The 27,618-nt window shown below is 31.9% G+C and overlaps 1 protein-coding gene across 1 annotated transcript in view; it reads left to right on the top strand.

Annotated features, from left to right (window-relative positions):
• LOC137408514 (monocarboxylate transporter 3-like) overlaps positions 1 to 27,034 on the top strand; it is a 52,442-nt gene extending 25,408 nt beyond the window's left edge. The window contains exons 9-10 of the mRNA XM_068095068.1: positions 26,174 to 26,345; positions 26,497 to 27,034. Of these exons, the coding sequence (XP_067951169.1) occupies positions 26,174 to 26,345; positions 26,497 to 26,618 (294 nt within the window). The 3' untranslated portion in view covers positions 26,619 to 27,034. The remainder of the gene's footprint in view (positions 1 to 26,173; positions 26,346 to 26,496) is intronic.
• Positions 27,035 to 27,618: the final 584 nt, after the last annotated feature.

Below are 27,618 nucleotides of genomic sequence, written 5' to 3'. Positions count from 1 at the left end.
GAAGTGTTTAAATAGGAAGAAGGTTAGAAGTATGAGTAGTAGAAGTGTTTAAATAGGAAGAATGTTAGAAGTATGAGTAGTGGAAGTGTTTAAATAGGAAGAAGGTTAGAAGTATGAGTAGTAGAAGTGTTTAAATAGGAAGAAGGTTAGAAGTATGAGTAGTAGAAGTGTTTAAACAGGAAGATGGTTAGAAGTATGAGTAGTAGAAGTGTTTAAATAGGAAGATGGTTAGAAGTGTGAGTAGTAGAAGTGTTTAAATAGGAAGAAGGTTAGAAGTATGAGTAGTAGAAGTGTTTAAATAAGAAGAGGGTTAGAAGTATGAGTAGTGGAAGTGTTTAAATAGGAAGATGGTTAGAAGTGTGAGTAGTGGAAGTGTTTAAATAGGAAGAAGGTTAGAAGTATGAGTAGTAAAAGTGTTTAAACAGGAAAAAGGTAAGAAGTATGAGTAGTAGAAGTGTTTAAATAAAAAGAGGGTTAGAAGTCTGAGTAGTAGAAGTGTTTAAATAGGAAGAGGGTTAGAAGTATGAGTAGTGAAAGTATTCAAATAGGAAGAAGGTTAGAAGTATGAGTAGTAGAAGTGTTTAAATAGGAAGAAGGTTAGAAGTATGAGCAGTAGAAGTGTTTAAATAGGAAGAGGGTTAGAAGTATGAGTAGTGGAAGTGTTTAAATAAGAAAAAGGTTAGAAGTATGAGTAGTCTAGGTGTTTAAATAGGAAGAAGGTTAGAAGTATGAGTAGTAGAAGTGTTTAAATAGGAAAAAGGTAAGAAGTATGAGTAGTAGAAGTGTTTAAATAGGAAGAAGGTTAGAAGTATGAGTAGTAGAAGTGTTTAAATAAAAAGAGGGTTAGAAGTCTGAGTAGTAGAAGTGTTTAAATAGGAAGAAGGTTAGAAGTATGAGTAGTAGAAGTGTTTAAATAGGAAGAAGGTTAGAAGTATGAGCAGTAGAAGTGTTTAAATAAGAAGAGGGTTAGAAGTATGAGTAGTAGAAGTGTTTAAATAGGAAGAGGGTTAGAAGTATGAGTAGTAGAAGTGTTTAAATAGGAAGATGGTTAGAAGTATGAGTAGTAGAAGTGTTTAAATAGGAAGAAGGTTAGAAGTATGAGTAGTAGAAGTGTTTAAACAGGAAGATGGTTAGAAGTATGAGTAGTAAAAGTGTTTAAATAGGAAGATGGTTAGAAGTCTGAGTAGTAGAAGTGTTTAAATAGGAAAAAGGTAAGAAGTATGAGTAGTAGAAGTGTTTAAATAGGAAGAAGGTTAGAAGTATGAGTAGTAGAAGTGTTTAGATAAAAAGAGGGTTAGAAGTCTGAGTAGTAGAAGTGTTTAAATAGGAAGTAGCTTAGAAGTATGAGTAGTAGAAGTGTTTAAATAAGAAGAAGGTTAGAAGTATGAGTAGTAGAAGTGTTTAAATAAAAAGAGGGTTAGAAGTATGAGTAGTAGAAGTGTTTAAATAGGAAGAGGGTTAGAAGTATGAGTAGTAGAAGTGTTTAAATAAGAAGAAGGTTAGAAGTATGAGTAGTAGAAGTGTTTAAATAGGAAAAAGGTAAGAAGTATGAGTAGTAGAAGTGTTTAAATAGGAAGAAGGTTAGAAGTATGAGTAGTAGAAGTGTTTAGATAAAAAGAGGGTTAGAAGTCTGAGTAGTAGAAGTGTTTAAATAGGAAGTAGCTTAGAAGTATGAGTAGTAGAAGTGTTTAAATAAGAAGAAGGTTAGAAGTATGAGTAGTAGAAGTGTTTAAATAAAAAGAGGGTTAGAAGTATGAGTAGTAGAAGTGTTTAAACAGGAAGATGGTTAGAAGTATGAGTAGTAGAAGTGTTTAAATAGGAAAAAGGTAAGAAGTATGAGTAGTAGAAGTGTTTAAATAAGAAGAAGGTTAGAAGTATGAGTAGTAGAAGTGTTTAAATAGGAAAAAGGTAAGAAGTATGAGTAGTAGAAGTGTTTAAATAGGAAGATGGTTAGAAGTATGAGTAGTAGAAGTGTTTAAATAGGAAGAGGGTTAGAAGTATGAGTAGTAGAAGTGTTTAAATAGGAAAAAGGTAAGAAGTATGAGTAGTAGAAGTGTTTAAATAGGAAAAAGGTTAGAAGTATGAGTAGTAGAAGTGTTTAAATAGGAAGAGGGTTAGAAGTATGAGTAGTAGAAGTGTTTAAATAAGAAGAAGGTTAGAAGTATGAGTAGTAGAAGTGTTTAAATAGGAAAAAGGTAAGAAGTATGAGTAGTAGAAGTGTTTAAATAGGAAGATGGTTAGAAGTATGAGTAGTAGAAGTGTTTAAATAGGAAGAGGGTTAGAAGTATGAGTAGTAGAAGTGTTTAAACAGGAAGAAGGTTAGAAGTATGAGTAGTAGAAGTGTTTAAATAGGAAGAAGGTTAGAAGTATGAGTAGTAGAAGTGTTTAGATAAAAAGAGGGTTAGAAGTCTGAGTAGTAGAAGTGTTTAAATAGGAAGTAGCTTAGAAGTATGAGTAGTAGAAGTGTTTAAATAAGAAGAAGGTTAGAAGTATGAGTAGTAGAAGTGTTTAAATAAAAAGAGGGTTAGAAGTATGAGTAGTAGAAGTGTTTAAATAGGAAGAGGGTTAGAAGTATGAGTAGTAGAAGTGTTTAAATAGGAAAAAGGTAAGAAGTATGAGTAGTAGAAGTGTTTAAATAGGAAGATGGTTAGAAGTATGAGTAGTAGAAGTGTTTAAATAGGAAGAGGGTTAGAAGTATGAGTAGTAGAAGTGTTTAAATAGGAAAAAGGTAAGAAGTATGAGTAGTAGAAGTGTTTAAATAGGAAGAAGGTTAGAAGTATGAGTAGTAGAAGTGTTTAAATAGGAAGAAGGTTAGAAGTATGAGTAGTAGAAGTGTTTAAATAAGAAGAGGGTTAGAAGTATGAATAGTAGAAGTGTTTAAATAGGAAGAAGGTTAGAAGTATGAGTAGTAGAAGTGTTTAAATAAGAAGAAGGTTAGAAGTATGAGTAGTAGAAGTGTTTAAATAAAAAGAGGGTTAGAAGTATGAATAGTAGAAGTGTTTAAATAGGAAGAAGGTTAGAAGTATGAGTAGTAGAAGTGTTTAAATAGGAAGAAGGTTAGAAGTATGAGTAGTAGAAGTGTTTAAATAGGAAAAAGGTAAGAAGTATGAGTAGTAGAAGTGTTTAAATAGGAAGAAAGTTAAAAGTATGAATAGTAGAAGTGTTTAAATAGGAAGATGGTTAGAAGTATGAGTAGTAGAAGTGTTTAAATAAGAAGAAGGTTAGAAGTATGAGTAGTAGAAGTGTTTAAATAGGAAGAGGGTTAGAAGTATGAGTAGTAGAAGTGTTTAAATAGGAAAAAGGTAAGAAGTATGAGTAGTAGAAGTGTTTAAATAGGAAGAGGGTTAGAAGTCTGAGTAGTAGAAGTGTTTAAATAGGAAGAAGGTTAGAAGTATGAGTAGTAGAAGTGTTTAAATAGGAAGAAGGTTAGAAGTATGAGTAGTAGAAGCGTTTAAATAGGAAGAAGGTTAGAAGTATGAGTAGTAGAAGTGTTTAAATAGGAAGAGGGTTAGAAGTCTGAGTAGTAGAAGTGTTTAAATAGGAAGAAGGTTAGAAGTATGAGTAGTAGAAGTGTTTAAATAGGAAGAAGGTTAGAAGTATGAGTAGTAGAAGCGTTTAAATAGGAAGAAGGTTAGAAGTATGAGTAGTAGAAGTGTTTAAATAGGAAGATGGTTAGAAGTATGAGTAGTAGAAGTGTTTAAATAGGAAGATGGTTAGAAGTATGAGTAGTAGAAGTGTTTAAATAGGAAGAGGGTTAGAAGTATGAGTAGTAGAAGTGTTTAGATAAAAAGAGGGTTAGAAGTCTGAGTAGTAGAAGTGTTTAAATAAGAAGAAGGTTAGAAGTATGAGTAGTAGAAGTGTTTAAATAAAAAGAGGGTTAGAAGTATGAGTAGTAGAAGTGTTTAAATAGGAAGAGGGTTAGAAGTATGAGTAGTAGAAGTGTTTAAATAGGAAAAAGGTAAGAAGTATGAGTAGTAGAAGTGTTTAAATAGGAAGAAGGTTAGAAGTATGAGTAGTAGAAGCGTTTAAATAGGAAGAAGGTTAGAAGTATGAGTAGTAGAAGTGTTTAAATAGGAAGATGGTTAGAAGTATGAGTAGTAGAAGTGTTTAAATAGGAAGATGGTTAGAAGTATGAGTAGTAGAAGTGTTTTAATAGGAAGAGGGTTAGAAGTATGAGTAGTAGAAGTGTTTAAATAGGAAAAAGGTAAGAAGTATGAGTAGTAGAAGTGTTTAAATAGGAAAAAGGTAAGAAGTATGAGTAGTAGAAGTGTTTAAATAAGAAGAGGGTTAGAAGTATGAGTAGTAGAAGTGTTTAAATAGGAAGAAGGTAAGGAGTATGAGTAGTAGAAGTGTTTAAATAGGAAGAAGGTAAGGAGTATGAGTAGTAGAAGTGTTTAAATAAAAAGAGGGTTAGAAGTATGAGTAGTAGAAGTGTTTAAATAAGAAGAAGGTTAGAAGTATGAGTAGTAGAAGTGTTTAAATAAAAAGAGGGTTAGAAGTATGAGTAGTAGAAGTGTTTAAATAGGAAGAAGGTTAGAAGTATGAGTAGTAGAAGTGTTTAAATAGGAAGATGGTTAGAAGTATGAGTAGTAGAAGTGTTTAAATAGGAAGAAGGTTAGAAGTCTGAGTAGTAGAAGTGTTTAAATAAAAAGAGGGTTAGAAGTATGAGTAGTAGAAGTGTTTAAATAAGAAGAAGGTTAGAAGTATGAGTAGTAGAAGTGTTTAAATAAAAAGAGGGTTAGAAGTATGAGTAGTAGAAGTGTTTAAATAAGAAGAAGGTTAGAAGTATGAGTAGTAGAAGTGTTTAAATAAAAAGAGGGTTAGAAGTATGAATAGTAGAAGTGTTTAAATAGGAAGAAGGTTAGAAGTATGAGTAGTAGAAGTGTTTAAATAAGAAGAAGGTTAGAAGTATGAGTAGTAGAAGTGTTTAAATAAAAAGAGGGTTAGAAGTATGAATAGTAGAAGTGTTTAAATAGGAAAAAGGTAAGAAGTATGAGTAGTAGAAGTGTTTAAATAGGAAGAAAGTTAAAAGTATGAATAGTAGAAGTGTTTAAATAGGAAGATGGTTAGAAGTATGAGTAGTAGAAGTGTTTAAATAAGAAGAAGGTTAGAAGTATGAGTAGTAGAAGTGTTTAAATAGGAAAAAGGTAAGAAGTATGAGTAGTAGAAGTGTTTAAATAGGAAGAAGGTTAGAAGTATGAGTAGTAGAAGTGTTTAAATAAGAAGAAGGTTAGAAGTATGAGTAGTAGAAGTGTTTAAATAAAAAGAGGGTTAGAAGTATGAATAGTAGAAGTGTTTAAATAGGAAGAAGGTTAGAAGTATGAGTAGTAGAAGTGTTTAAATAGGAAGAAGGTTAGAAGTATGAGTAGTAGAAGTGTTTAAATAGGAAAAAGGTAAGAAGTATGAGTAGTAGAAGTGTTTAAATAGAAAGAGGGTTAGAAGTATGAGTAGTATAAGTGTTTAAATAGGAAGAAGGTAAGAAGTATGAGTAGTAGAAGTGTTTAAATAAAAAGAGGGTTAGAAGTATGAGTAGTAGAAGTGTTTAAATAAAAAGAGGGTTAGAAGTCTGAGTAGTAGAAGTGTTTAAATAGGAAGAGGGTTAGAAGTATGAGTAGTAGAAGTGTTTAAATAGGAAGAAGGTTAGAAGTATGAGTAGTAGAAGTGTTTAAATAAAAAGAGGGTTAGAAGTATGAGTAGTAGAAGTGTTTAAATAAAAAGAGGGTTAGAAGTCTGAGTAGTAGAAGTGTTTAAATAGGAAGAGGGTTAGAAGTATGAGTAGTAGAAGTGTTTAAATAGGAAGAAGGTTAGAAGTATGAGCAGTAGAAGTGTTTAAATAGGAAGAAGGTTAGAAGTATGAGTAGTAGAAGTGTTTAAATAAAAAGAGGGTTAGAAGTATGAGTAGTAGAAGTGTTTAAATAGGAAGAAGGTTAGAAGTATGAGTAGTAGAAGTGTTTAAATAGGAAGAAGGTTAGAAGTATGAGCAGTAGAAGTGTTTAAATAGGAAGAAGGTTAGAAGTCTGAGTAGTAGAAGTGTTTAAATAGGAAGAAGGTTAGAAGTATGAGTAGTAGAAGTGTTTAAATAAAAAGAGGGTTAGAAGTATGAGTAGTAGAAGTGTTTAAATAAAAAGAGGGTTAGAAGTCTGAGTAGTAGAAGTGTTTAAATAGGAAGAGGGTTAGAAGTATGAGTAGTAGAAGTGTTTAAATAGGAAGAAGGTTAGAAGTATGAGTAGTAGAAGTGTTTAAATAGGAAAAAGGTTAGAAGTATGAGTAGTAGAAGTGTTTAAACAGGAAGATGGTTAGAAGTATGAGTAGTAGAAGTGTTTAAATAGGAAGAGGGTTAGAAGTATGAGTAGTAGAAGTGTTTAAACAGGAAGATGGTTAGAAGTATGAGTAGTAGAAGTGTTTAAATAGGAAGAGGGTTAGAAGTATGAGTAGTAGAAGTGTTTAAACAGGAAGATGGTTAGAAGTATGAGCAGTAGAAGTGTTTAAATAGGAAGAAGGTTAGAAGTCTGAGTAGTAGAAGTGTTTAAATAGGAAGAAGGTTAGAAGTATGAGTAGTAGAAGTGTTTAAATAAAAAGAGGGTTAGAAGTCTGAGTAGTAGAAGTGTTTAAATAGGAAGAGGGTTAGAAGTATGAGTAGTAGAAGTGTTTAAATAGGAAGAAGGTTAGAAGTATGAGTAGTAGAAGTGTTTAAATAGGAAAAAGGTAAGAAGTATGAGTAGTAGAAGTGTTTAAATAGGAAGAAGGTTAGAAGTATGAGTAGTAGAAGTGTTTAAATAGGAAGAAGGTTAGAAGTATGAGTAGTAGAAGTGTTTAAATAGGAAAAAGGTAAGAAGTATGAGTAGTAGAAGTGTTTAAATAGGAAGAAGGTTAGAAGTATGAGTAGTAGAAGTGTTTAAATAGGAAGAAGGTTAGAAGTATGAGTAGTAGAAGTGTTTAAATAGGAAGAGGGTTAGAAGTATGAGTAGTAGAAGTGTTTAAATAAGAAGAGGGTTAGAAGTATGAATAGTAGAAGTGTTTAAATAGGAAGAAGGTTAGAAGTATGAGTAGTAGAAGTGTTTAAATAAGAAGAAGGTTAGAAGTATGAGTAGTAGAAGTGTTTAAATAAAAAGAGGGTTAGAAGTATGAATAGTAGAAGTGTTTAAATAGGAAGAAGGTTAGAAGTATGAGTAGTAGAAGTGTTTAAATAGGAATAAGGTTAGGAGTATGAGTAGTAGAAGTGTTTAAATAAAAAGAGGGTTAGAAGTATGAATAGTAGAAGTGTTTAAATAGGAAGAAGGTTAGAAGTATGAGTAGTAGAAGTGTTTAAATAAGAAGAGGGTTAGAAGTATGAGTAGTAGAAGTGTTTAAACAGGAAGATGGTTAGAAGTATGAGTAGTAGAAGTGTTTAAATAGGAAGATGGTTAGAAGTGTGAGTAGTAGAAGTGTTTAAATAGGAAGAAGGTTAGAAGTATGAGTAGTAGAAGTGTTTAAATAGGAAGAAGGTTAGAAGTATGAGTAGTAGAAGTGTTTAAATAGGAAGAATGTTAGAAGTATGAGTAGTGGAAGTGTTTAAATAGGAAGAAGGTTAGAAGTATGAGTAGTAGAAGTGTTTAAATAGGAAGAAGGTTAGAAGTATGAGTAGTAGAAGTGTTTAAACAGGAAGATGGTTAGAAGTATGAGTAGTAGAAGTGTTTAAATAGGAAGATGGTTAGAAGTGTGAGTAGTAGAAGTGTTTAAATAGGAAGAAGGTTAGAAGTATGAGTAGTAGAAGTGTTTAAATAAGAAGAGGGTTAGAAGTATGAGTAGTGGAAGTGTTTAAATAGGAAGATGGTTAGAAGTGTGAGTAGTGGAAGTGTTTAAATAGGAAGAAGGTTAGAAGTATGAGTAGTAAAAGTGTTTAAACAGGAAAAAGGTAAGAAGTATGAGTAGTAGAAGTGTTTAAATAAAAAGAGGGTTAGAAGTCTGAGTAGTAGAAGTGTTTAAATAGGAAGAGGGTTAGAAGTATGAGTAGTGAAAGTATTCAAATAGGAAGAAGGTTAGAAGTATGAGTAGTAGAAGTGTTTAAATAGGAAGAAGGTTAGAAGTATGAGCAGTAGAAGTGTTTAAATAGGAAGAGGGTTAGAAGTATGAGTAGTGGAAGTGTTTAAATAAGAAAAAGGTTAGAAGTATGAGTAGTCTAGGTGTTTAAATAGGAAGAAGGTTAGAAGTATGAGTAGTAGAAGTGTTTAAATAGGAAAAAGGTAAGAAGTATGAGTAGTAGAAGTGTTTAAATAGGAAGAAGGTTAGAAGTATGAGTAGTAGAAGTGTTTAAATAAAAAGAGGGTTAGAAGTCTGAGTAGTAGAAGTGTTTAAATAGGAAGAAGGTTAGAAGTATGAGTAGTAGAAGTGTTTAAATAGGAAGAAGGTTAGAAGTATGAGCAGTAGAAGTGTTTAAATAAGAAGAGGGTTAGAAGTATGAGTAGTAGAAGTGTTTAAATAGGAAGAGGGTTAGAAGTATGAGTAGTAGAAGTGTTTAAATAGGAAGATGGTTAGAAGTATGAGTAGTAGAAGTGTTTAAATAGGAAGAAGGTTAGAAGTATGAGTAGTAGAAGTGTTTAAACAGGAAGATGGTTAGAAGTATGAGTAGTAAAAGTGTTTAAATAGGAAGATGGTTAGAAGTCTGAGTAGTAGAAGTGTTTAAATAGGAAAAAGGTAAGAAGTATGAGTAGTAGAAGTGTTTAAATAGGAAGAAGGTTAGAAGTATGAGTAGTAGAAGTGTTTAGATAAAAAGAGGGTTAGAAGTCTGAGTAGTAGAAGTGTTTAAATAGGAAGTAGCTTAGAAGTATGAGTAGTAGAAGTGTTTAAATAAGAAGAAGGTTAGAAGTATGAGTAGTAGAAGTGTTTAAATAAAAAGAGGGTTAGAAGTATGAGTAGTAGAAGTGTTTAAATAGGAAGAGGGTTAGAAGTATGAGTAGTAGAAGTGTTTAAATAAGAAGAAGGTTAGAAGTATGAGTAGTAGAAGTGTTTAAATAGGAAAAAGGTAAGAAGTATGAGTAGTAGAAGTGTTTAAATAGGAAGAAGGTTAGAAGTATGAGTAGTAGAAGTGTTTAGATAAAAAGAGGGTTAGAAGTCTGAGTAGTAGAAGTGTTTAAATAGGAAGTAGCTTAGAAGTATGAGTAGTAGAAGTGTTTAAATAAGAAGAAGGTTAGAAGTATGAGTAGTAGAAGTGTTTAAATAAAAAGAGGGTTAGAAGTATGAGTAGTAGAAGTGTTTAAACAGGAAGATGGTTAGAAGTATGAGTAGTAGAAGTGTTTAAATAGGAAAAAGGTAAGAAGTATGAGTAGTAGAAGTGTTTAAATAAGAAGAAGGTTAGAAGTATGAGTAGTAGAAGTGTTTAAATAGGAAAAAGGTAAGAAGTATGAGTAGTAGAAGTGTTTAAATAGGAAGATGGTTAGAAGTATGAGTAGTAGAAGTGTTTAAATAGGAAGAGGGTTAGAAGTATGAGTAGTAGAAGTGTTTAAATAGGAAAAAGGTAAGAAGTATGAGTAGTAGAAGTGTTTAAATAGGAAAAAGGTTAGAAGTATGAGTAGTAGAAGTGTTTAAATAGGAAGAGGGTTAGAAGTATGAGTAGTAGAAGTGTTTAAATAAGAAGAAGGTTAGAAGTATGAGTAGTAGAAGTGTTTAAATAGGAAAAAGGTAAGAAGTATGAGTAGTAGAAGTGTTTAAATAGGAAGATGGTTAGAAGTATGAGTAGTAGAAGTGTTTAAATAGGAAGAGGGTTAGAAGTATGAGTAGTAGAAGTGTTTAAACAGGAAGAAGGTTAGAAGTATGAGTAGTAGAAGTGTTTAAATAGGAAGAAGGTTAGAAGTATGAGTAGTAGAAGTGTTTAGATAAAAAGAGGGTTAGAAGTCTGAGTAGTAGAAGTGTTTAAATAGGAAGTAGCTTAGAAGTATGAGTAGTAGAAGTGTTTAAATAAGAAGAAGGTTAGAAGTATGAGTAGTAGAAGTGTTTAAATAAAAAGAGGGTTAGAAGTATGAGTAGTAGAAGTGTTTAAATAGGAAGAGGGTTAGAAGTATGAGTAGTAGAAGTGTTTAAATAGGAAAAAGGTAAGAAGTATGAGTAGTAGAAGTGTTTAAATAGGAAGATGGTTAGAAGTATGAGTAGTAGAAGTGTTTAAATAGGAAGAGGGTTAGAAGTATGAGTAGTAGAAGTGTTTAAATAGGAAAAAGGTAAGAAGTATGAGTAGTAGAAGTGTTTAAATAGGAAGAAGGTTAGAAGTATGAGTAGTAGAAGTGTTTAAATAGGAAGAAGGTTAGAAGTATGAGTAGTAGAAGTGTTTAAATAAGAAGAGGGTTAGAAGTATGAATAGTAGAAGTGTTTAAATAGGAAGAAGGTTAGAAGTATGAGTAGTAGAAGTGTTTAAATAAGAAGAAGGTTAGAAGTATGAGTAGTAGAAGTGTTTAAATAAAAAGAGGGTTAGAAGTATGAATAGTAGAAGTGTTTAAATAGGAAGAAGGTTAGAAGTATGAGTAGTAGAAGTGTTTAAATAGGAAGAAGGTTAGAAGTATGAGTAGTAGAAGTGTTTAAATAGGAAAAAGGTAAGAAGTATGAGTAGTAGAAGTGTTTAAATAGGAAGAAAGTTAAAAGTATGAATAGTAGAAGTGTTTAAATAGGAAGATGGTTAGAAGTATGAGTAGTAGAAGTGTTTAAATAAGAAGAAGGTTAGAAGTATGAGTAGTAGAAGTGTTTAAATAGGAAGAGGGTTAGAAGTATGAGTAGTAGAAGTGTTTAAATAGGAAAAAGGTAAGAAGTATGAGTAGTAGAAGTGTTTAAATAGGAAGAGGGTTAGAAGTCTGAGTAGTAGAAGTGTTTAAATAGGAAGAAGGTTAGAAGTATGAGTAGTAGAAGTGTTTAAATAGGAAGAAGGTTAGAAGTATGAGTAGTAGAAGCGTTTAAATAGGAAGAAGGTTAGAAGTATGAGTAGTAGAAGTGTTTAAATAGGAAGAGGGTTAGAAGTCTGAGTAGTAGAAGTGTTTAAATAGGAAGAAGGTTAGAAGTATGAGTAGTAGAAGTGTTTAAATAGGAAGAAGGTTAGAAGTATGAGTAGTAGAAGCGTTTAAATAGGAAGAAGGTTAGAAGTATGAGTAGTAGAAGTGTTTAAATAGGAAGATGGTTAGAAGTATGAGTAGTAGAAGTGTTTAAATAGGAAGATGGTTAGAAGTATGAGTAGTAGAAGTGTTTAAATAGGAAGAGGGTTAGAAGTATGAGTAGTAGAAGTGTTTAGATAAAAAGAGGGTTAGAAGTCTGAGTAGTAGAAGTGTTTAAATAAGAAGAAGGTTAGAAGTATGAGTAGTAGAAGTGTTTAAATAAAAAGAGGGTTAGAAGTATGAGTAGTAGAAGTGTTTAAATAGGAAGAGGGTTAGAAGTATGAGTAGTAGAAGTGTTTAAATAGGAAAAAGGTAAGAAGTATGAGTAGTAGAAGTGTTTAAATAGGAAGAAGGTTAGAAGTATGAGTAGTAGAAGCGTTTAAATAGGAAGAAGGTTAGAAGTATGAGTAGTAGAAGTGTTTAAATAGGAAGATGGTTAGAAGTATGAGTAGTAGAAGTGTTTAAATAGGAAGATGGTTAGAAGTATGAGTAGTAGAAGTGTTTTAATAGGAAGAGGGTTAGAAGTATGAGTAGTAGAAGTGTTTAAATAGGAAAAAGGTAAGAAGTATGAGTAGTAGAAGTGTTTAAATAGGAAAAAGGTAAGAAGTATGAGTAGTAGAAGTGTTTAAATAAGAAGAGGGTTAGAAGTATGAGTAGTAGAAGTGTTTAAATAGGAAGAAGGTAAGGAGTATGAGTAGTAGAAGTGTTTAAATAGGAAGAAGGTAAGGAGTATGAGTAGTAGAAGTGTTTAAATAAAAAGAGGGTTAGAAGTATGAGTAGTAGAAGTGTTTAAATAAGAAGAAGGTTAGAAGTATGAGTAGTAGAAGTGTTTAAATAAAAAGAGGGTTAGAAGTATGAGTAGTAGAAGTGTTTAAATAGGAAGAAGGTTAGAAGTATGAGTAGTAGAAGTGTTTAAATAGGAAGATGGTTAGAAGTATGAGTAGTAGAAGTGTTTAAATAGGAAGAAGGTTAGAAGTCTGAGTAGTAGAAGTGTTTAAATAAAAAGAGGGTTAGAAGTATGAGTAGTAGAAGTGTTTAAATAAGAAGAAGGTTAGAAGTATGAGTAGTAGAAGTGTTTAAATAAAAAGAGGGTTAGAAGTATGAGTAGTAGAAGTGTTTAAATAAGAAGAAGGTTAGAAGTATGAGTAGTAGAAGTGTTTAAATAAAAAGAGGGTTAGAAGTATGAATAGTAGAAGTGTTTAAATAGGAAGAAGGTTAGAAGTATGAGTAGTAGAAGTGTTTAAATAAGAAGAAGGTTAGAAGTATGAGTAGTAGAAGTGTTTAAATAAAAAGAGGGTTAGAAGTATGAATAGTAGAAGTGTTTAAATAGGAAAAAGGTAAGAAGTATGAGTAGTAGAAGTGTTTAAATAGGAAGAAAGTTAAAAGTATGAATAGTAGAAGTGTTTAAATAGGAAGATGGTTAGAAGTATGAGTAGTAGAAGTGTTTAAATAAGAAGAAGGTTAGAAGTATGAGTAGTAGAAGTGTTTAAATAGGAAAAAGGTAAGAAGTATGAGTAGTAGAAGTGTTTAAATAGGAAGAAGGTTAGAAGTATGAGTAGTAGAAGTGTTTAAATAAGAAGAAGGTTAGAAGTATGAGTAGTAGAAGTGTTTAAATAAAAAGAGGGTTAGAAGTATGAATAGTAGAAGTGTTTAAATAGGAAGAAGGTTAGAAGTATGAGTAGTAGAAGTGTTTAAATAGGAAGAAGGTTAGAAGTATGAGTAGTAGAAGTGTTTAAATAGGAAAAAGGTAAGAAGTATGAGTAGTAGAAGTGTTTAAATAGAAAGAGGGTTAGAAGTATGAGTAGTATAAGTGTTTAAATAGGAAGAAGGTAAGAAGTATGAGTAGTAGAAGTGTTTAAATAAAAAGAGGGTTAGAAGTATGAGTAGTAGAAGTGTTTAAATAAAAAGAGGGTTAGAAGTCTGAGTAGTAGAAGTGTTTAAATAGGAAGAGGGTTAGAAGTATGAGTAGTAGAAGTGTTTAAATAGGAAGAAGGTTAGAAGTATGAGTAGTAGAAGTGTTTAAATAAAAAGAGGGTTAGAAGTATGAGTAGTAGAAGTGTTTAAATAAAAAGAGGGTTAGAAGTCTGAGTAGTAGAAGTGTTTAAATAGGAAGAGGGTTAGAAGTATGAGTAGTAGAAGTGTTTAAATAGGAAGAAGGTTAGAAGTATGAGCAGTAGAAGTGTTTAAATAGGAAGAAGGTTAGAAGTATGAGTAGTAGAAGTGTTTAAATAAAAAGAGGGTTAGAAGTATGAGTAGTAGAAGTGTTTAAATAGGAAGAAGGTTAGAAGTATGAGTAGTAGAAGTGTTTAAATAGGAAGAAGGTTAGAAGTATGAGCAGTAGAAGTGTTTAAATAGGAAGAAGGTTAGAAGTCTGAGTAGTAGAAGTGTTTAAATAGGAAGAAGGTTAGAAGTATGAGTAGTAGAAGTGTTTAAATAAAAAGAGGGTTAGAAGTATGAGTAGTAGAAGTGTTTAAATAAAAAGAGGGTTAGAAGTCTGAGTAGTAGAAGTGTTTAAATAGGAAGAGGGTTAGAAGTATGAGTAGTAGAAGTGTTTAAATAGGAAGAAGGTTAGAAGTATGAGTAGTAGAAGTGTTTAAATAGGAAAAAGGTTAGAAGTATGAGTAGTAGAAGTGTTTAAACAGGAAGATGGTTAGAAGTATGAGTAGTAGAAGTGTTTAAATAGGAAGAGGGTTAGAAGTATGAGTAGTAGAAGTGTTTAAACAGGAAGATGGTTAGAAGTATGAGTAGTAGAAGTGTTTAAATAGGAAGAGGGTTAGAAGTATGAGTAGTAGAAGTGTTTAAACAGGAAGATGGTTAGAAGTATGAGCAGTAGAAGTGTTTAAATAGGAAGAAGGTTAGAAGTCTGAGTAGTAGAAGTGTTTAAATAGGAAGAAGGTTAGAAGTATGAGTAGTAGAAGTGTTTAAATAAAAAGAGGGTTAGAAGTCTGAGTAGTAGAAGTGTTTAAATAGGAAGAGGGTTAGAAGTATGAGTAGTAGAAGTGTTTAAATAGGAAGAAGGTTAGAAGTATGAGTAGTAGAAGTGTTTAAATAGGAAAAAGGTAAGAAGTATGAGTAGTAGAAGTGTTTAAATAGGAAGAAGGTTAGAAGTATGAGTAGTAGAAGTGTTTAAATAGGAAGAAGGTTAGAAGTATGAGTAGTAGAAGTGTTTAAATAGGAAAAAGGTAAGAAGTATGAGTAGTAGAAGTGTTTAAATAGGAAGAAGGTTAGAAGTATGAGTAGTAGAAGTGTTTAAATAGGAAGAAGGTTAGAAGTATGAGTAGTAGAAGTGTTTAAATAGGAAGAGGGTTAGAAGTATGAGTAGTAGAAGTGTTTAAACAGGAAGATGGTTAGAAGTATGAGTAGTAGAAGTGTTTAAATAGGAAGAGGGTTAGAAGTATGAGTAGTAGAAGTGTTTAAACAGGAAGATGGTTAGAAGTATGAGCAGTAGAAGTGTTTAAATAGGAAGAAGGTTAGAAGTCTGAGTAGTAGAAGTGTTTAAATAGGAAGAAGGTTAGAAGTATGAGTAGTAGAAGTGTTTAAATAGGAAGATGGTTAGAAGTATGAGTAGTAGAAGTGTTTAAATAGGAAGAAGGTTAGAAGTATGAGTAGTAGAAGTGTTTAAATAGGAAGAAGGTTAGAAGTATGAGCAGTAGAAGTGTTTAAATAGGAAGAAGGTTAGAAGTCTGAGTAGTAGAAGTGTTTAAATAGGAAGAAGGTTAGAAGTATGAGTAGTAGAAGTGTTTAAATAAAAAGAGGGTTAGAAGTATGAGTAGTAGAAGTGTTTAAATAAAAAGAGGGTTAGAAGTCTGAGTAGTAGAAGTGTTTAAATAGGAAGAAGGTTAGAAGTCTGAGTAGTAGAAGTGTTTAAATAGGAAGAAGGTTAGAAGTATGAGTAGTAGAAGTGTTTAAATAGGAAAAAGGTAAGAAGTATGAGTAGTAGAAGTGTTTAAATAGGAAAAAGGTAAGAAGTATGAGTAGTAGAAGTGTTTAAATAGGAAGAAGGTTAGAAGTATGAGTAGTAGAAGTGTTTAAATAGGAAGAAGGTTAGAAGTATGAGTAGTAGAAGTGTTTAAATAGGAAGAAGGTTAGAAGTCTGAGTAGTAGAAGTGTTTAAATAGGAAGAAGGTTAGAAGTATGAGTAGTAGAAGTGTTTAAATAGGAAGAGGGTTAGAAGTCTGAGTAGTAGAAGTGTTTAAATAGGAAAAAGGTAAGAAGTATGAGTAGTAGAAGTGTTTAAATAGGAAAAAGGTAAGAAGTATGAGTAGTAGAAGTGTTTAAATAGGAAGAATGTTAGAAGTATGAGTAGTAGAAGTGTTTAAATAGGAAGATGGTTAGAAGTATGAGTAGTAGAAGTGTTTAAATAGGAAGAAGGTTAGAAGTATGAGTAGTAGAAGTGTTTAAATAGGAAGAGGGTTAGAAGTATGAGTAGTAGAAGTGTTTAAATAGGAAGAAGGTTAGAAGTATGAGTAGTAGAAGTGTTTAAATAGGAAGAAGGTTAGAAGTATGAGTAGTAGAAGTGTTTAAATAGGAAAAAGGTAAGAAGTATGAGTAGTAGAAGTGTTTAAATAGGAAAAAGGTAAGAAGTATGAGTAGTAGAAGTGTTTAAATAGGAAGATGGTTAGAAGTATGAGTAGTAGAAGTGTTTAAATAGGAAGAAGGTTAGAAGTCTGAGTAGTAGAAGTGTTTAAATAGGAAGAAGGTTAGAAGTCTGAGTAGTAGAAGTGTTTAAATAGGAAGAATGTTAGAAGTATGAGTAGTAGAAGTGTTTAAATAGGAAGATGGTTAGAAGTATGAGTAGTAGAAGTGTTTAAATAGGAAGAAGGTTAGAAGTCTGAGTAGTAGAAGTGTTTAAATAGGAAGAAGGTTAGAAGTCTGAGTAGTAGAAGTGTTTAAATAGGAAAAAGGTAAGAAGTATGAGTAGTAGAAGTGTTTAAATAGGAAAAAGGTAAGAAGTATGAGTAGTAGAAGTGTTTAAATAGGAAGAATGTTAGAAGTATGAGTAGTAGAAGTGTTTAAATAGGAAGATGGTTAGAAGTATGAGCAGTAGAAGTGTTTAAATAGGAAGAATGTTAGAAGTATGAGTAGTAGAAGTGTTTAAATAGGAAGATGGTTAGAAGTATGAGTAGTAGAAGTGTTTAAATAGGAAGAAGGTTAGAAGTCTGAGTAGTAGAAGTGTTTAAATAGGAAAAAGGTAAGAAGTATGAGTAGTAGAAGTGTTTAAATAGGAAAAAGGTAAGAAGTATGAGTAGTAGAAGTGTTTAAATAGGAAGAATGTTAGAAGTATGAGTAGTAGAAGTGTTTAAATAGGAAGAAGGTTAGAAGTATGAGTAGTAGAAGTGTTTAAATAGGAAGAAGGTTAGAAGTCTGAGTAGTAGAAGTGTTTAAATAGGAAAAAGGTAAGAAGTATGAGTAGTAGAAGTGTTTAAATAGGAAAAAGGTAAGAAGTATGAGTAGTAGAAGTGTTTAAATAGGAAGAATGTTAGAAGTATGAGTAGTAGAAGTGTTTAAATAGGAAGATGGTTAGAAGTATGAGCAGTAGAAGTGTTTAAATAGGAAAAAGGTAAGAAGTATGAGTAGTAGAAGTGTTTAAATAGGAAGATGGTTAGAAGTATGAGTAGTAGAAGTGTTTAAATAGGAAGAAGGTTAGAAGTCTGAGTAGTAGAAGTGTTTAAATAGGAAGATGGTTAGAAGTATGAGCAGTAGAAGTGTTTAAATAGGAAGAATGTTAGAAGTATGAGTAGTAGAAGTGTTTAAATAGGAAGATGGTTAGAAGTATGAGTAGTAGAAGTGTTTAAATAGGAAGAAGGTTAGAAGTCTGAGTAGTAGAAGTGTTTAAATAGGAAGAAGGTTAGAAGTCTGAGTAGTAGAAGTGTTTAAATAGGAAGATGGTTAGAAGTATGAGTAGTAGAAGTGTTTAAATAGGAAGAGGGTTAGAAGTATGAGTAGTAGAAGTGTTTAAATAGGAAGAAGGTTAGAAGTATGAGTAGTAGAAGTGTTTAAATAGGAAGAAGGTTAGAAGTATGAGCAGTAGAAGTGTTTAAATAGGAAGAAGGTTAGAAGTATGAGTAGTAGAAGTGTTTAAATAGGAAGAAGGTTAGAAGTATGAGCAGTAGAAGTGTTTAAATAGGAAGAAGGTTAGAAGTCTGAGTAGTAGAAGTGTTTAAATAGGAAAAAGGTAAGAAGTATGAGTAGTAGAAGTGTTTAAATAGGAAGAAGGTTAGAAGTATGAGTAGTAGAAGTGTTTAAACAGGAAGAAGGTTAGAAGTCTGAGTAGTAGAAGTGTTTAAATAGGAAGATGGTTAGAAGTATGAGTAGTAGAAGTGTTTAAATAGGAAGATGGTTAGAAGTATGAGTAGTAGAAGTGTTTAAACAGGAAGAAGGTTAGAAGTCTGAGTAGTAGAAGTGTTTAAATAGGAAGAAGGTTAGAAGTCTGAGTAGTAGAAGTGTTTAAATAGGAAGATGGTTAGAAGTATGAGTAGTAGAAGTGTTTAAATAGGAAGAAGGTTAGAAGTGTGAGTAGTGGAAGTGTTTAAATAGGAAGAAGGTTAGAAGTATGAGTAGTAGAAGTGTTTAAATAGGAAAAAGGTTAGAAGTATGAGTAGTAGAAGTGTTTAAATAGGAAAAAGGTTAGAAGTATGAGTAGTAGAAGTGTTTAAATAGGAAGAAGGTTAGAAGTATGAGTAGTAGAAGTGTTTAAATAGGAAGAAGGTTAGAAGTGTGAGTAGTGGAAGTGTTTAAATAGGAAGAAGGTTAGAAGTATGAGTAGTAGAAGTGTTTAAATAGGAAAAAGGTTAGAAGTATGAGTAGTAGAAGTGTTTAAATAGGAAGATGGTTAGAAGTATGAGTAGTAGAAGTGTTTAAATAGGAAGAAGGTTAGAAGTGTGAGTAGTGGAAGTGTTTAAATAGGAAGAAGGTTAGAAGTATGAGTAGTAGAAGTGTTTAAATAGGAAGAAGGTTAGAAGTGTGAGTAGTGGAAGTGTTTAAATAGGAAAAAGGTTAGAAGTATGAGTAGTAGAAGTGTTTAAATAGGAAGATGGTTAGAAGTATGAGTAGTAGAAGTGTTTAAATAGGAAGAAGGTTAGAAGTGTGAGTAGTGGAAGTGTTTAAATAGGAAGAAGGTTAGAAGTATGAGTAGTAGAAGTGTTTAAATAGGAAGAAGGTTAGAAGTGTGAGTAGTGGAAGTGTTTAAATAGGAAGAAGGTTAGAAGTATGAGTAGTAGAAGTGTTTAAATAGGAAAAAGGTTAGAAGTATGAGTAGTAGAAGTGTTTAAATAGGAAGATGGTTAGAAGTATGAGTAGTAGAAGTGTTTAAATAGGAAGAAGGTTAGAAGTGTGAGTAGTGGAAGTGTTTAAATAGGAAGAAGGTTAGAAGTATGAGTAGTAGAAGTGTTTAAATAGGAAGAAGGTTAGAAGTATGAGTAGTAGAAGTGTTTAAACAGGAAGAAGGTTAGAAGTCTGAGTAGTAGAAGTGTTTAAATAGGAAGAAGGTTAGAAGTCTGAGTAGTAGAAGTGTTTAAATAGGAAAAAGGTTAGAAGTATGAGTAGTAGAAGTGTTTAAATAGGAAGAAGGTTAGAAGTATGAGTAGTAGAAGTGTTTAAATAGGAAAAAGGTAAGAAGTATGAGTAGTAGAAGTGTTTAAATAGGAAGAAGGTTAGAAGTATGAGTAGTAGAAGTGTTTAAATAGGAAAAAGGTAAGAAGTATGAGTAGTAGAAGTGTTTAAACAGGAAGAAGGTTAGAAGTCTGAGTAGTAGAAGTGTTTAAATAGGAAGAAGGTTAGAAGTGTGAGTAGTGGAAGTGTTTAAATAGGAAAAAGGTTAGAAGTATGAGTAGTAGAAGTGTTTAAATAGGAAGAAGGTTAGAAGTCTGAGTAGTAGAAGTGTTTAAATAGGAAGAAGGTTAGAAGTATGAGTAGTAGAAGTGTTTAAATAGGAAAAAGGTTAGAAGTATGAGTAGTAGAAGTGTTTAAATAGGAAAAAGGTAAGAAGTATGAGTAGTAGAAGTGTTTAAATAGGAAGAAGGTTAGAAGTATGAGTAGTAGAAGTGTTTAAACAGGAAGAAGGTTAGAAGTCTGAGTAGTAGAAGTGTTTAAATAGGAAGAAGGTTAGAAGTCTGAGTAGTAGAAGTGTTTAAATAGGAAAAAGGTTAGAAGTATGAGTAGTAGAAGTGTTTAAATAGGAAGAAGGTTAGAAGTCTGAGTAGTAGAAGTGTTTAAATAGGAAAAAGGTTAGAAGTATGAGTAGTAGAAGTGTTTAAATAGGAAGAATGTTAGAAGTATGAGTAGTAGAAGTGTTTAAATAGGAAGAAGGTTAGAAGTATGAGTAGTAGAAGTGTTTAAATAAAAAGAGGGTTAGAAGTATGAGTAGTAGAAGTGTTTAAATAGGAAAAAGGTAAGAAGTATGAGTAGTAGAAGTGTTTAAATAGGAAGAAGGTTAGAAGTATGAGTAGTAGAAGTGTTTAAATAGGAAAAAGGTAAGAAGTATGAGTAGTAGAAGTGTTTAAATAGGAAGAGGGTTAGGAGTATGAGTAGTAGAAGTGTTTAAATAGGAAAAAGGTAAGAAGTATGAGTAGTAGAAGTGTTTAAATAGGAAGAAGGTTAGAAGTATGAGTAGTAGAAGTTTTAAACAGGAAGAAGGTTAGAAGTCTGAGTAGTAGAAGTGTTTAAATAGGAAGATGGTTAGAAGTATGAGTAGTAGAAGTGTTTAAATAGGAAGAAGGTTAGAAGTATGAGCAGTAGAAGTGTTTAAATAGGAAGATGGTTAGAAGTATGAGTAGTAGAAGTGTTTAAACAGGAAGAAGGTTAGAAGTCTGAGTAGTAGAAGTGTTTAAATAGGAAGAAGGTTAGAAGTCTGAGTAGTAGAAGTGTTTAAATAGGAAGATGGTTAGAAGTATGAGTAGTAGAAGTGTTTAAATAGGAAGAGGGTTAGAAGTATGAGTAGTAGAAGTGTTTAAATAGGAAGAAGGTTAGAAGTATGAGTAGTAGAAGTGTTTAAATAGGAAGAAGGTTAGAAGTATGAGTAGTAGAAGTGTTTAAATAGGAAAAAGGTAAGAAGTATGAGTAGTAGAAGTGTTTAAATAGGAAAAAGGTAAGGAGTATGAGTAGTAGAAGTGTTTAAATAGGAAGAGGGTTAGAAGTATGAGTAGTAGAAGTGTTTAAATAGGAAGAAGGTTAGAAGTATGAGTAGTAGAAGTGTTTAAATAGGAAGAAGGTTAGAAGTATGAGTAGTAGAAGTGTTTAAATAGGAAGATGGTTAGAAGTATGAGTAGTAGAAGTGTTTAAATAGGAAGAGGGTTAGAAGTATGAGTAGTAGAAGTGTTTAAATAGGAAGAAGGTTAGAAGTATGAGTAGTAGAAGTGTTTAAATAGGAAGATGGTTAGAAGTATGAGTAGTAGAAGTGTTTAAATAGGAAGATGGTTAGAAGTATGAGTAGTAGAAGTGTTTAAATAGGAAGAAGGTTAGAAGTATGAGTAGTAGAAGTGTTTAAATAGGAAGAAGGTTAGAAGTATGAGCAGTAGAAGTGTTTAAATAGGAAGAAGGTTAGAAGTCTGAGTAGTAGAAGTGTTTAAATAGGAAGAAGGTTAGAAGTATGAGTAGTAGAAGTGTTTAAATAAAAAGAGGGTTAGAAGTATGAGTAGTAGAAGTGTTTAAATAAAAAGAGGGTTAGAAGTCTGAGTAGTAGAAGTGTTTAAATAGGAAGAGGGTTAGAAGTATGAGTAGTAGAAGTGTTTAAATAGGAAGAAGGTTAGAAGTATGAGTAGTAGAAGTGTTTAAATAAAAAGAGGGTTAGAAGTATGAGTAGTAGAAGTGTTTAAATAAGAAGAAGGTTAGAAGTATGAGTAGTGGAAGTGTTTAAATAGGAAGAAGGTTAGAAGTATGAGTAGTGGAAGTGTTTAAATAGGAAAAAGGTTAGAAGTATGAGTAGTAGAAGTGTTTAAATAGGAAGAAGGTTAGAAGTATGAGTAGTAGAAGTGTTTAAATAGGAAGAGGGTTAGAAGTCTGAGTAGTAGAAGTGTTTAAATAAAAAGAGGGTTAGAAGTATGAGTAGTAGAAGTGTTTAAATAAGAAGAAGGTTAGAAGTGTGAGTAGTAGAAGTGTTTAAATAGGAAGAAGGTTAGAAGTATGAGTAGTGGAAGTGTTTAAATAGGAAAAAGGTTAGAAGTATGAGTAGTAGAAGTGTTTAAATAGGAAGAAGGTTAGAAGTATGAGTAGTAGAAGTGTTTAAATAGGAAGAGGGTTAGAAGTCTGAGTAGTGGAAGTGTTTAAATAGGAAAAAGGTTAGAAGTATGAGTAGTAGAAGTGTTTAAATAAGAAGAAGGTTAGAAGTATGAGTAGTGGAAGTGTTTAAATAGGAAGAAGGTTAGAAGTATGAGTAGTGGAAGTGTTTAAATAGGAAAAAGGTTAGAAGTATGAGTAGTAGAAGTGTTTAAATAAGAAGAAGGTTAGAAGTATGAGTAGTGGAAGTGTTTAAATAGGAAGAAGGTTAGAAGTATGAGTAGTGGAAGTGTTTAAATAGGAAAAAGGTTAGAAGTATGAGTAGTAGAAGTGTTTAAATAGGAAGAAGGTTAGAAGTATGAGTAGTAGAAGTGTTTAAATAGGAAGAGGGTTAGAAGTCTGAGTAGTAGAAGTGTTTAAATAAAAAGAGGGTTAGAAGTATGAGTAGTAGAAGTGTTTAAATAAGAAGAAGGTTAGAAGTATGAGTAGTGGAAGTGTTTAAATAGGAAGAAGGTTAGAAGTATGAGTAGTGGAAGTGTTTAAATAGGAAAAAGGTTAGAAGTATGAGTAGTGGAAGTGTTTAAATAGGAAAAAGGTTAGAAGTATGAGTAGTAGAAGTGTTTAAATAAGAAGAAGGTTAGAAGTATGAGTAGTGGAAGTGTTTAAATAGGAAGAAGGTTAGAAGTATGAGTAGTGGAAGTGTTTAAATAGGAAAAAGGTTAGAAGTATGAGTAGTAGAAGTGTTTAAATAGGAAGAAGGTTAGAAGTATGAGTAGTAGAAGTGTTTAAATAGGAAGAGGGTTAGAAGTCTGAGTAGTAGAAGTGTTTAAATAAAAAGAGGGTTAGAAGTATGAGTAGTAGAAGTGTTTAAATAAGAAGAAGGTTAGAAGTATGAGTAGTAGAAGTGTTTAAATAGGAAGAGGGTTAGAAGTCTGAGTAGTAGAAGTGTTTAAATAAAAAGAGGGTTAGAAGTATGAGTAGTAGAAGTGTTTAAATAAGAAGAAGGTTAGAAGTATGAGTAGTGGAAGTGTTTAAATAGGAAGAAGGTTAGAAGTATGAGTAGTGGAAGTGTTTAAATAGGAAAAAGGTTAGAAGTATGAGTAGTAGAAGTGTTTAAATAGGAAGAAGGTTAGAAGTATGAGTAGTAGAAGTGTTTAAATAGGAAGAGGGTTAGAAGTCTGAGTAGTAGAAGTGTTTAAATAAAAAGAGGGTTAGAAGTATGAGTAGTAGAAGTGTTTAAATAAGAAGAAGGTTAGAAGTATGAGTAGTGGAAGTGTTTAAATAGGAAGAAGGTTAGAAGTGTGAGTAGTGGAAGTGTTTAAATAGGAAAAAGGTTAGAAGTATGAGTAGTAGAAGTGTTTAAATAGGAAGAAGGTTAGAAGTATGAGTAGTAGAAGTGTTTAAATAGGAAGAAGGTTAGAAGTATGAGTAGTAGAAGTGTTTAAATAGGAAGAATGTTAGAAGTGTGAGTAGTAGAAGTGTTTAAATAAGAAGAAGGTTAGAAGTATGAGTAGTAGAAGTGTTTAAATAGGAAGAAGGTTAGAAGTATGAGTAGTAGAAGTGTTTAAATAGGAAGAAGGTTAGAAGTATGAGTAGTAGAAGTGTTTAAATAGGAAGAAGGTTAGAAGTGTGAGTAGTAGAAGTGTTTAAATAGGAAGAGGGTTAGAAGTATGAGTAGTAGAAGTGTTTAAATAAAAAGAGGGTTAGAAGTATGAGTAGTAGAAGTGTTTAAATAAGAAGAAGGTTAGAAGTGTGAGTAGTAGAAGTGTTTAAATAGGAAGAGGGTTAGAAGTATGAGTAGTAGAAGTGTTTAAATAGGAAGAAGGTTAGAAGTATGAGTAGTAGAAGTGTTTAAATAGGAAGAAGGTTAGAAGTGTGAGTAGTAGAAGTGTTTAAATAGGAAGAGGGTTAGAAGTATGAGTAGTAGAAGTGTTTAAATAGGAAGAGGGTTAGAAGTATGAGTAGTAGAAGTGTTTAAATAAAAAGAGGGTTAGAAGTATGAGTAGTAGAAGTGTTTAAATAAGAAGAAGGTTAGAAGTATGAGTAGTGGAAGTGTTTAAATAGGAAAAAGGTTAGAAGTATGAGTAGTAGAAGTGTTTAAATAGGAAGAAGGTTAGAAGTATGAGTAGTAGAAGTGTTTAAATAGGAAGAGGGTTAGAAGTATGAGTAGTAGAAGTGTTTAAATAGGAAGAAGGTTAGAAGTATGAGTAGTAGAAGTGTTTAAATAGGAAGAGGGTTAGAAGTCTGAGTAGTAGAAGTGTTTAAATAAAAAGAGGGTTAGAAGTATGAGTAGTAGAAGTGTTTAAATAAGAAGAAGGTTAGAAGTATGAGTAGTAGAAGTGTTTAAATAGGAAGAAGGTTAGAAGTATGAGTAGTAGAAGTGTTTAAATAGGAAGAGGGTTAGAAGTCTGAGTAGTAGAAGTGTTTAAATAGGAAGAGGGTTAGAAGTATGAGTAGTAGAAGTGTTTAAATAAGAAGATGGTTAGAAGTATGAGTAGTAGAAGTGTTTAAATAGGAAGAAGGTTAGAAGTATGAGCAGTAGAAGTGTTTAAATAGGAAGAAGGTTAGAAGTCTGAGTAGTAGAAGTGTTTAAATAGGAAGAAGGTTAGAAGTATGAGTAGTAGAAGTGTTTAAATAAGAAGATGGTTAGAAGTATGAGTAGTAGAAGTGTTTAAATAGGAAGAAGGTTAGAAGTATGAGCAGTAGAAGTGTTTAAATAGGAAGAAGGTTAGAAGTCTGAGTAGTAGAAGTGTTTAAATAGGAAGAAGGTTAGAAGTATGAGTAGTAGAAGTGTTTAAATAAAAAGAGGGTTAGAAGTCTGAGTAGTAGAAGTGTTTAAATAGGAAGAGGGTTAGAAGTATGAGTAGTAAAAGTATTCAAATAGGAAGAAGGTTAGAAGTATGAATAGTAGAAGTGTTTAAATAGGAAAAAGGTAAGAAGTATGAGTAGTAGAAGTGTTTAAATAGGAAGAAGGTTAGAAGTATGAGTAGTAGAAGTGTTTAGATAAAAAGAGGGTTAGAAGTCTGAGTAGTAGAAGTGTTTAAATAGGAAGTAGCTTAGAAGTATGAGTAGTAGAAGTGTTTAAATAAGAAGAAGGTTAGAAGTATGAGTAGTAAAAGTGTTTAAATAGGAAGTAGCTTAGAAGTATGAGTGGTGGAAGTGTTTAAATAGGAAGATGGTTAGAAGTATGAGTAGTGGAAGTGTTTAAATAGGAAGAGGGTTAGAAGTATGAGTAGTAGAAGTGTTTAAATAAAAAGAGGGTTAGAAGTATGAGTAGTAAAAGTGTTTAAATAGGAAGTAGCTTAGAAGTATGAGTGGTGGAAGTGTTTAAATAGGAAGAAGGTTAGAAGTATGAGTAGTGGAAGTGTTTAAATAGGAAGAGGGTTAGAAGTATGAGTAGTAGAAGTGTTTAAATAAAAAGAGGGTTAGAAGTATGAGTAGTAGAAGTGTTTAAATAGGAAGAGGGTTAGAAGTATGAGTAGTGGAAGTGTTTAAATAGGAAGAGGGTTAGAAGTATGAGTAGTAGAAGTGTTTAAATAAAAAGAGGGTTAGAAGTATGAGTAGTAGAAGTGTTTAAATAGGAAGTAGCTTAGAAGTATGAGTAGTAGAAGTGTTTAAATAGGAAGAGGGTTAGAAGTATGAGTAGTAAAAGTGTTTAAATAGGAAGATGGTTAGAAGTATGAGTAGTGGAAGTGTTTAAATAGGAAGAGGGTTAGAAGTATGAGTAGTAGAAGTGTTTAAATAAAAAGAGGGTTAGAAGTATGAGTAGTAGAAGTGTTTAAATAGGAAGTAGCTTAGAAGTATGAGCGGTGGAAGTGTTTAAATAGGAAGAAGGTTAGAAGTATGAGTAGTGGAAGTGTTTAAATAGGAAGAGGGTTAGAAGTATGAGTAGTAGAAGTGTTTAAATAAAAAGAGGGTTAGAAGTATGAGTAGTAGAAGTGTTTAAATAGGAAGAGGGTTAGAAGTATGAGTAGTGGAAGTGTTTAAATAGGAAGAGGGTTAGAAGTATGAGTAGTAGAAGTGTTTAAATAAAAAGAGGGTTAGAAGTCTGAGTAGTAGAAGTGTTTAAATAGGAAGAGGGTTAGAAGTATGAGTAGTGGAAGTGTTTAAATAGGAAGAGGGTTACAAGTATGAGTAGTAGAAGTGTTTAAATAAAAAGAGGGTTAGAAGTATGAGTAGTAGAAGTGTTTAAATAGGAAGTAGCTTAGAAGTATGAGTGGTGGAAGTGTTTAAATAGGAAGAAGGTTAGAAGTATGAGTAGTGGAAGTGTTTAAATAGGAAGAGGGTTAGAAGTATGAGTAGTAGAAGTGTTTAAATAAAAAGAGGGTTAGAAGTATGAGTAGTAGAAGTGTTTAAATAGGAAGTAGCTTAGAAGTATGAGTAGTGGAAGTGTTTAAATAGGAAGAAGGTTAGAAGTATGAGTAGTAGAAGTGTTTAAATAGGAAGTAGCTTAGAAGTATGAGTGGTAAAAGTGTTTAAATGAAAACAAAGTTAGTTTTTTCTTACAGAAAAATTCATTTTTTCTTTTCTCCCCTTCCTCCTTTCTCTCTTCCTTCCTTTTTTTCTTAATTTTGTAGAATTAAAACAAAAAATTTAAAATAGTATGGTTAAACACCTTTGTATCAATTTTTTTAAAACCGATCATTATAGTTATCATAAGTAGAAAGTAAAATTGGTGCACAGAAATTAAAGTTTGATGTAAGCAAAGGTTTAAAGTCCCAGTATGGAGTTTTTATAAAAATTACCCCTTCAAAAACATGGCTTTGACATATGGAGAAATTCATACAAAATATTAATTTTTTATGATAGCTTTTATTATAGCAGCCCTAATTTCAGATATGTTTTTATTTTAGGTCATGTTTTACATCCTGGCAGCGGTGTGTGGAATTGGTCAGGGAGCTCTTATAGCCAACCTGCTGGGAGTTATCACAGACATGGCTGGTGACGTGAACCGGGTTGCTCTCTTACTTGGCTTGGATTTGTTTGCAGAGGGTACCGGCGCTCTGGGTGGTACACAACTAGCGTGTAAGTGAGCATATAAATCTAACACCAGTATATACATAGTGAGAGTTTAAAGAGGACATGCGGAAAGAGACAATAACTGCTGTGGTAATAATGTATCCCTGCTTAGCTGGAGTTACCGATATATTTCCTGCATATGCATTACTTCTTGCAGCATTCATATCAGACAGAGCGGGTGAGCAATATGGTATCATCTTCTCTGGAGCCACAGCGCTGACTGCAAGTCTAGCATTGCTGCCAGTGATGATATGTAGAATCAGACAACGGTCTAAATGAGAGGTCAACAACCTTGCTATCTAAAAGTGTTTTAGGGGCTGTAGTTATCTACTCTTTCCCATCCACTGATGCTCTACAGCATACAACTCCTTATGTGATTTAATTTTGTTTATTCAGTGAACGATGTTTAATTAATGATTACAAACATTATAATAACAGGCAATATTTCGTATTCTAGTCTACTGACTGTGGTTTTATATCATTAGCTGCAAATATATCAAACACTGCCATAAGTATAAGACAAGGTTGTATGCAAGCTTTAAACAAAAGTATCAAAAGCTGTGGTTGGTACTTCAAAACTATATATATCAATTTGAGCAGTGACTTTTTTGCTGTGATTTATGCCACAAACTTCTGCTACGTCAGATATGATTATACCAAGTATGAGACAATACAGTATTTGTTTTTAAGTTTTACTGTTTGTTCTGATATGTCTCTATACTCATTTAGTTCTTTGTTAAATAACTTAAAAAATGTGAGTAATGAGCCTGTGTAATTATATATATGAGGCTTGTATATGAGACTTATATTTGGGATGTGTGTGTGAAACCTATATACGAGACTTGTATATGATACATATATATGAAACTTATACATGAAACTTATATATGAGACATATATATGATACATATAAATGTATATGAAACTTGTATATGAGATTATATATTATACATGTGTATGAAAATTATATATGAGAGCTATATATGAGACATATATGAGACTTATATATGATATTTTTATATAAGACTCAAATATGAGACTCACATGTATGACTTATATGTGTGACTTATATATGAGACATATATGAGACTTATACATGAGACGTATATGTGAGACTTATATATGAGACCTGCACATGAGACATATATATGAAACTTTTATATGAAACCAATATATATGAAACCTGTTACAGTATATGAGACCCATATATGCTGCTTACATATGAGACTAGCGGAATGCGTGGCGTTGCAAGGGTATTAAAATCAGCTATTAACCGTAG

The sequence above is a fragment of the Watersipora subatra genome, chromosome 11, assembly GCF_963576615.1.
Source record: "Watersipora subatra chromosome 11, tzWatSuba1.1, whole genome shotgun sequence".
NCBI classification, from domain to species: Eukaryota; Metazoa; Bryozoa; class Gymnolaemata; order Cheilostomatida; family Watersiporidae; genus Watersipora; species Watersipora subatra.
This window is presented reverse-complemented; position numbering and strand designations above follow the sequence as displayed.